At 41.0% G+C, this 9,024-nt stretch overlaps 1 protein-coding gene across 1 annotated transcript; it reads left to right on the top strand.

Moving 5' to 3' along the window:
- The first annotated feature begins 950 nt into the window (after positions 1-950).
- Positions 951-7,940, top strand: rabgef1 (RAB guanine nucleotide exchange factor (GEF) 1). The gene is made up of 9 exons (XM_079283508.1): positions 951-1,071; positions 1,987-2,181; positions 2,326-2,531; positions 2,736-2,902; positions 2,985-3,066; positions 3,146-3,278; positions 4,398-4,489; positions 5,398-5,654; positions 5,912-7,940. The coding sequence occupies exons 2-9, from the start codon at positions 2,000-2,002 to the stop codon at positions 6,323-6,325; spliced, it is 1,533 nt and encodes a 510-aa protein (XP_079139634.1). The 5' UTR covers positions 951-1,071; positions 1,987-1,999; the 3' UTR covers positions 6,326-7,940.
- Positions 7,941-9,024: the final 1,084 nt, after the last annotated feature.

The raw sequence follows: 9,024 nt of genomic DNA, 5'->3' as shown, positions 1-9,024 counted from the left end.
CTGTGCAGAGCCCTTCAGCCTCAAAGAGATATTGAGTTTGTTCAGTGCATGGTGTTTAGAAAACTTGAACCCCTTTGGATGTCTTCAGGCCGACTGTTGTGAGAACGTGTACATTTAATAACTGTTTTGTTTACTTTTTGGAAGTAAAAAATGGTTACACGATAAGATTTCCTGATTTTCATTTCAATAATTGAAATAAGTTTTATTGATTACATTTATTTGAATATTTATTAAAATATTCTAATATTAGTAAGTAATTGTATTTCTAATACATTTGACTGATTATACTTACATACTTTTATTTATGCAACTTTTTCAATGCAGGACTTTTACTTGTAACAGAGTATTTTTTACAGTGTTTTACTGTTACTCAAGTCCACCGCTGCATGATTTAACTACCCATAATCATTCAAAGTTTTCGCTCTTCACTGTGTGCAGTTGTAGGAGAAGTACTCAAATATTGTACTAAATATAAGTAGTAATATCAGTGTAGAAATACTCTGTTACAAGGACAAGTCCTGCATTCAAAATCTTAGGCTGCTGAGTACAAAAGTATTCGCATCAAAACAAAGAGTACAAAAAGGAAAAGTATTTATTATGCAAAATTAAGTGAAATGTCTCAAAAGTGTACTTAACAGTACTTGAGTAAATGCACTTAACAACATTTCATCACAGTTTAATAGTGCATTGATAACTGTTCACGATTAAATTAACCCGTAATCATAAAGAAATGTCTCGAGTGTACGCGCTTCACTGTACGCATGCCCGGGTGAAACATGACGTCATGTACCAATCCTTGAAAACGAGTCCCCTAATGCGGAAGTAAATAGTCTAATCAATATTCAGAGGTAAAACAATCATGTACGTTTGAAATGGTGCTTCCCAAAGTCAACTCTTGTTCGACTTTAGGATCTTGAATTAAATAAAAGTTTATAATCGTTTTGTAAACCCGTGATCGCCGGAGTGAAGCCTACGTCACTGTCCTCACCCTCCAACGGGTCGCCGTGTCTCTCTCAACAGAAACAAGGAGGAAGTGTTCGAGCTCCCTGATCGTTGAAAACGTAATTACAGGTGAGTAAAACCAGCGCTGTAGGTACATGACATGCTGAATGGTTGAATCAAACATTAGTGACACGAGATATTTGATGTTTTGCTAGCTAACGGTGCTCTCCTGTGATAGCCAGGGTAAAATACCGCAGCATGTTTCAGCTGTAACACCATCTGACCGTCAAATTAATGGAAAAACACAGGCATTCATTATTGTTGTTGTTGTTTATTATTGTTCTTACAAGACAGTGGTGTAAGAAGTAACGTTACACAGGTACTTGACTTAAGTAAAGGTAGAAATACCATGGTATCAAGTACTTACTTTGCAGAATGGCCCCTTTCACAGTGTTATGCTATTATTATAACATATTTAATAGTTTTTATCAATAACGTATATACATAATAGTATTTTATTTGTTTTACTTCATCAATGTAGAGCATTTTTAGATACTTCATGTACTACTGGGTAGATTAGTAAGTAGTATACTACAGAGTCGTATGTTTATTTACATAGAAAGTAACTATAAGTGTCAAATAAATGTATTTAAGGAAATTAGGAAAACACTTTCCCCACCACTGGTTGGGTCCAAGATTAATTTCACGACCTTGAACCTGAAACACCTGATTCTTCTGGCCACAACATTAACATATCATCACATTTTAGGTTTACGTGTTTCCCATCCAGCTGTTACAGAACAAGAGGATCGTTCATTTGCAGAGTAACTCTTTACTAAACAGCTAATAATGTTGAAAGTGTCTGCAAGTTTAATGTTTAGCAGTCACGTTCTTGTTGTGTGTCTGGTACCTGATTGATGTAATATGAAAGGCCTTTTTTATTCTCTGAAGTGTGAGACTTCGTGCACTTAACACGCTGTAGAGACGAGTACAGCGGCACATACAAATACACTGATAAATCAGAGGATGATTTTTCCTCTCCAGGTTGTCCGGCGTCATGAGTCAGCGGACGGAGCGACGGGGGGGGATCCACGTGGACCAATCGGACCTGCTGTGCAAAAAGGGATGCGGTTATTACGGCAACGCGGGGTGGCTGGGCCTGTGCTCCAAGTGCTGGAGGGAGGAGTACCAGCGTGTGCGGCAGAAACAGATCCAGGACGACTGGGCCTTGGCAGAAAAGTGAGACCTTCTGCTGCATTATTAACAACAACGTCAACACCTTCACTTCCTGGGTTGAAACATTGTCCTTGCAGTGTATTGCTGTACAGTTCACTCAACTGATTGCTGGTGTTTACTCCCATTTAAAAATGTCCTTGGCTCCAGGTTGCAGCGGGAGGAGGAGGCAGCATACGCCAGCAGTCACGGAGCGCAGACACAGTCCCAGTCCGCAGCACCACAACCACACCCGGGCCACGCCTCCCTGGGACCCTTCTCCAAGTTTGAGGAGAAGAAGACCAACGAGAAGACACGGAAAGTGACCACCGTTAAGAAGTTCTTCAGCCCCTCGTCACGCACCGCTCCCAAAAAAGGTACATTTAACATTGAGACTAACGAATACACGAGCTGTACCAACACTTCTAAAGCTCTTTGTTTCACAGGTTATGTCTTCTTTGTTTAATCTGTATGCAAAAAAGAAGAAGTGAATTTGTGGTTTTGGTGGAGTTTTGCACTGGAGCTATTTCCTGCAAACGACAGCAGTCTTGTCACTTGTCACTGCCGTTCTTCCTCGTCAGAAACCCCAGAGGGAAAGACACCCAGTCCGTCAGTCAGCCGCCGTGCCAGCTTCGATACGGACCAGGTGACCAAAGACTTTGCAGACTTCTTGAAAAACCTCCAGAAGCCCGGCCGGGAGATCCAAAAGCAGTGCCGGGCCTTCATTGTGAACATGTCGGGCAAGAAGGTAGAACGTGACATCTAGTGGTGTAAATATGGTCTTTATGATCACCGTTTTGCTGATGAGCTGTTAACTTCCTGTCTGTCAGGACCTGGGTGCTGACGAGCTGTCGGAGTGCGTTCAGGATTTCTACCAGAACTTGGCCGACCGTCTGATGGGTCACTTTAAAGGTTGGTTCAGATGAATCGGAGCATGTAGTAACCACCAGATGGCAGCACGAGCAGGACCTGATTACTCTTTGTTCACCAGGTTCTTCAGAGTCTGTGGAGCAGGTGATGGACCAGGTGGAAAAATACATCATGACTCGTCTGTACAAGAGCGTATTCTGTCCAGAAACCACTGATGATGAGAAGAAGGACTTGGCCACACAGAACAGGATAAGGTGGGCAGTGATGTTTTTATTATAATAATGTACATAACTGGGTCCAGTCAGATGTCTGAGAGGACTTCTCTTTATTTCTGAATGATCCTTTTAGGTTGGAGAAAGTCCTCTTTACAAGAAGATGCTATTTAGGATGAAGGGTTAGTTTTGTACATTGAGAAGCTGTACAAAGGCTCAAGTCGGACAATTTAAAAGGGCAGAAAGAGACAAAGATCCCTCTGAGCAACAGTTGAATAATAATAACAGAAGAACTCACCAGTCAAAGTAAAAGAAACGTAGCAGTAAAATGTGTGCAGATTTAAATAGGAACATGGTTTTTGTTTCAGTGTCAAGTGCACAATATGCCTCTAACAGGCTGTAATTAACAGGCAAACTATCCTTCAAATGTCACAATAGATTCGTTTTTTTGTTAGCATTACTGGAATATCAGCTGAACACACTATAGACAGACAAATTATAGTTTTAATCTCTTCAATCTAACCACTGAGAAGACTGCAGAGGACCTAAAGAAAAACAGATTTACTCAATATTTAGAGCTCACGTTGTGGTTCAACAACGGTCGAGGGTCACTGAGGCTTTTCTGGACTGGAAAACAAATTCAAAATCCAAGTTCTGAACAGTGTTCTGCAGTCATGCAACACTGAGGGGAGGTCGAAGTTTGAATCATTTTTATTCTATTTCAATTCTAAATAATACATTTGGTGTCTGAGCTACACTATTTTTTTTTTCAATCTCTTAAAAGAGTTATTATTGAAGGAAAGAAGAATATAACAGCCGATTACAAACTTTAACAGTAATGTATATTCAGAGTTATTACTAGAAATACACACACATTCAGATTCAATTTAGTTTTGAGGAGCATTTGCTGGTTTTAGTGTTACATTTTAGTGGATGTGTGGGTTTCTAAGTACCACATCCTTGTCTTTAATCCTCAGCGGTCTGTGAAAACCGAGTGTTTAATTATGCAGCAGCCATTATCAGCAGCGCTGTCCTGGTTATTCACATGTGAATGCACAGCGGCAGCTGTTGACTCGTTTGTCACACAGGGAGGAAGTTACCGGAAAGAAATGTGTATCGTGTGCAGCTTTGGGCTTACTGTATGGATTCTGTGTGTTGCAGGGCGTTACACTGGGTGACCATCGAGATGCTCTGTGTGTCTATGGATGAAGAAATCCCTGAAGTCTCTGAGAATGTGCTCAAAGCGATAACAGGTCAGAGTGTGTGCTTGGACCTCTGAAACTGAACTCTCGTGGGTTTCTCCGTCTACATAAATGGAAAACAGCAAATCAATCTTCATTATAAACCATATTTGTGGTAACATCAGCTTTCTTCAGCAGCCTGCTACACAACGCAAGAGCCACAGACTTTGAACATCAACCCACGTTGGCTTTCCTGCTAAAGTCTCCTTCTTATCTAACTTAAAAAAACATGAGCACACGTCTCGTCCTGCAGCCTAACTTTGCCGATAGGCTCAATAGCTCGTTCACTGCTCAGCTGCAGCACGTTGAACAGCGTGTAAATGTCACTTCGGTTAAATGTTGGTGTTGACCTTTACTCTTCAATACCATTAAACACACGTGACATGTAGGCCACAGGTTGGTTTACTTTTCCGGCCTGATAATGGTGTATTTTCATGAAGGTGTGCCAGCTGCAGTCAGACAGACAGGGGCACGTCCGCCCAACAGGCTGAGAGGAAAAGGAGCATTTCTGATCCTCATCACTGAAGATTTGGTTTGTGCGCCCCCTGGTGTTTGGAAGAATACTTCAACGAGCGACACGTTGAGCATTCATGTCTTTGTGCGAGCTCGTTGCTCGCGTGCCATCTGTGGAGTCTCCTACAGAATCAAGTTAACATTTTGAAATATAAAAGTTTTCTTACAGAGCACAAGTTAATGTCTTCAAAATGTCCTGTTTTGTCTCACCAACGGACGAAGAAAACTAGTTAATATTTAGAGCAACTGTAACCAGTGAAATATTGGCCCTTTTGGTTAAAAAAGCCGGAAACAGTGAATTAATTACAAAAATAGCTTTCTGTCAATTAGCTAAGGTTTTCATTTAGAAGTGACTGATGATACGCATGTCTGTCCAACCCCTGACTTTTTTTCTCTGTCTTTTCCAGACGTCATTGAGATGGACTCGAAGAGGGTTCCTCGGGACAAACTTGGGTGCATCACGCGCTGCAGCAAACAGATCTTCAGCGCCATCAGGATCACCAAGAACGAGCCGGCTTCAGCCGACGACTTTCTCCCCGCGCTCATTTACATCGTTCTCAAAGCAAACCCTCCGCGACTTCAGTCCAACATCCTGTACATCACCCGCTTCTGCAACCCCAGCAGGCTGATGACCGGAGAGGATGGATACTACTTCACCAACCTGGTCCGTTTTTTTCTTTCTCCTACTTTAATCCTCGTCGGAGCGACGGACGAGCAGTTTCCCCGTAAATCCCAGTCTTCTGCTAAGCTAATTGACACTGGTTTAGCCTTATTGTAAAGAATAGATATGTTATGAGATCTTCTCATCTAACTCTAAATATTGAGATCATCTGGCTCCAAATGACTCAGGTTGATCTGAACTTGCCGTTAAGACTCTCATCATTTTCAGCTGGCATGTCTCCTGTGTTTTTTGTCTTTTAGTGCTGTGCAGCGGCTTTCATCGAGAAGTTGGACGCTCAGTCCCTCAACCTTTCCCCGGAGGAGTTTGAGCGCTACATGTCGGGCCAAGCCTCGCCGCGATGCAACAGCTCAGAGGGCGACTGGACCCGCGGCGAACCGCCACCGGCCCCCGTCAACCCCGTCCTGGCTCAGTTAAACCACAACCTGGAGGTGCTGTCGGGCCTGAGCAGCCGGCAGGACACGCTGATGGAGGCCGCTCAGAGCCTGCAGGCCGACCTCCTCTCCTGGCCCGGGAGCGTGCAGCGGGAGGTGGACGACATCCTGGCGAAATACCCTCTGGAGGTTCTGTCTCGCACCGTGTCTGCCATCGACGACGACGACGTGGACAATGACAACCTGCCACCGCCACTCACGCCCCAGGTGTTCGCTGGGTAGTGGAGTCTTCAAAAAGGGAGTAAAAACATTTCACGCACAGCAACGGTACTCCTGCTTTAATATAAAGTCAACTCATTGCCTGTGTTTTGAGCTTCATGGGAACATCCCACACGCACTAACCTCCTGAATATTATGCCGAGCTTCTTGTGCACTTTAAAGCCTGGTCACACCAGTATTTATTGTTTTTAACAGATACTCACAGCGATCAACTGATTCTTTGGGGGCAATTTGAGATGCAAATTTGCACCTTTGACCGATAACAAGTCATCTAGACGGTGCCGACCTACAGAAGAATGGAGAGAGAGCCGGATAGAAGTACAGTCTGAGGTACTTGTAGATTACTTGGGTATCGCTACTTTATACTTATACTCCACCACATTTATTTGATAAGTTTAGTTACCTTGCAGTTTGAGATTAATTACACAGAATGTAATCAACTAATACATTATTATAGGTTAAGATACCCAGCATTAAATTAAGTAATTTAAATGTATTTCACCATTAACAGCTGCTGCATTAACACATGAATGCATCACAAACTGAAATGTCTCTTGAATGAACATCTTGTCAGTTAGCCAACTTGTTAACACAGAGAGCATATTTAACTCTTTATGAAATAAAGGGAGTAAACGCCACTGAATGAAGCTCTGAGTGGATAAATTGCAGCTTGCTAGCGCCTTAGCGGTTTGTCACTCTGGTGTGATCGGGCCTTTATGGTTATTCTGCTCTTTCATCACAGTCGGCAAGTGTGACGTTTTTTAGTAACCACAGTATCTGGTTTGTCTGAACAAACAGCAAGTATAAACTCCTGTATATTGGTGATGTGTTGATGTTTGACGTGTTATTTTGGGTTTTTATGAGGCGAGGTCCCACCACTTATGGTGCACCACAAAGGGACCTTAAAATATGAACGACAGTCAATGGTGAGAGACAAATAATTTGTTATCTTGTTTGAATTGTGCCGTGAATTACACACATTTGTCAATTTACAAAGAAAATGTGCACATTTCGCTGGTTTAAACACATCCGATAACGTTACACGAGAGACGTAACGTTAGTTCACTGAGCGGTTTCACACAAAACTAAATGTTAACTACTAACTGCATGCTTGTTTAATATGCGTGTGTCATATTTTGAACTGAAATCCAGCTGTGACACATTTAGAGGAAACGGAACCACTTCTCATCATCGTCAAGTATCAAATTAACTTTAAGAGGCTCTTCAGTTTTTAGTTTTTTAGCAACACTGTTTTAACGTTGTACTGTGTTTTTAGAGTCAGCTGTATTATGGCAGGCTTCCTGCACTTCCACCTCCAAATGCAAAAAGCATGTTTTATGAAAGAAAACTGTGAATAATGTGTTTAAAATATTGATTCATATGGTTTTTCTGTGACGTACTGTATCATATTGGCGTTAAAACAGGCTGGTGTCTGATTGTCTGCTGCTCAACTACTGGTTTTGTTTGAGAATCTTTTTAGTGTTTAATTCAGTAACTAGCATTGAATTAAAAGCCTGTAAAATGATGTATTTCTGTAAATGACTGTATTTACTAATAATCAGGGCCCCGTTTGGCAAATGTGGTTCCACTCATCTAAAGATTAAATGATCCTGTTAATTCTAATAGATAACTTGGTTCTTTGACGTCTGTCATTTCATTTACTTTTTAAAATCTAGGATGAAGTTATTTGAATGACCAGTGTGCTCTTATTTTGAAATAAAGGCACCAGTAGAAGTAGAGTCAAAACCCATGTCTAGCTTTCATAATTATATTATCATATTTGGGTTGAGTGACACAGGCAGTGTGCGGAAGTCATGAAGTATTCATATTTGACAGATGTAGTGAAATGTGAAATAAATTGAGACTAAAATCTCCCATGAAGCAGATTTATGGAACCAACTTAAACTTAAAGTTGTGTGTACACAATCAAGTTAATGATGATAATCACATTTCATCCAGTTAAGTGTTTAATGACAAAAAAAACAGAGCTAAACGAAAGTGTAAATCTTCAAATGAACCACATGATACGAACGGTTGAAGGTGGACGATGCTTATGTTGGAAAACAGTTTTTTCATTTGAGCGAAATAAAGAAGACAGTGAAATGAAACATAAATGTATCAGTGGTGGAGGAAGTATTCAGATCTTTTACCGACGTAAAAGTACGAATACCACACAGAAAACACACAAAAAATACTTGTTACAAGCCCTGCATTGAAAATGTTCCAGCATGCAAGTATAATCAGGCAAAAGTACAAAAAAACTATAAAAATGTACGTTGACTGCGATATTGTGATTATGTCCTCCATGTAACAATTGTTTTGTTAAAATAGTGAGAAATGGCGTCACAGTTACCCAGAGCTCAAAGTGACGGCTTCAAATTATTAATTTTGTCCAACAAACAGTCTAAACCTCAACGTTATTACTAAAACAGTACAAAGACATTAACATTAAAAGGAAAAGCAGCAAATCTTAATCTGGCAAACAATGGAAGCTGTCAGATAAATGTGACGTAAAAAGTCAATATTTTCCTCTGAGGTAGAAGTATCAAACAAGTACTGCGTCTACAACAGTAATATTGATGCTTCAGTATTAATAATCTGACAGGTATCAGTCGTAGGACACATTTTTACTCCAGAATGAGAACTTTAGGTACATTTAGGTGAAATACTTGTTTTTTTTATCTCAGCAGGATTTTGTTGTA

Source organism: Melanostigma gelatinosum (genome assembly GCF_949748355.1).
Source record: "Melanostigma gelatinosum genome assembly, chromosome: 14".
Lineage (NCBI taxonomy): Eukaryota > Metazoa > Chordata > Actinopteri > Perciformes > Zoarcidae > Melanostigma > Melanostigma gelatinosum.
This window is presented reverse-complemented; position numbering and strand designations above follow the sequence as displayed.

Excerpts from the sequence above, each read along its gene's own strand:
- rabgef1 (XM_079283508.1), top strand. The coding sequence starts at position 2,000 with ATGAGTCAGCGGACGGAGCGACGGGGGGGGATCCACGTGGACCAATCG. Across the intron at positions 2,182-2,325 it reads GACTGGGCCTTGGCAGAAAA|GTTGCAGCGGGAGGAGGAGG; the intron begins GTGAGACCTTCT and ends CCTTGGCTCCAG. Across the intron at positions 5,655-5,911 it reads GATACTACTTCACCAACCTG|TGCTGTGCAGCGGCTTTCAT; the intron begins GTCCGTTTTTTT and ends TTTGTCTTTTAG.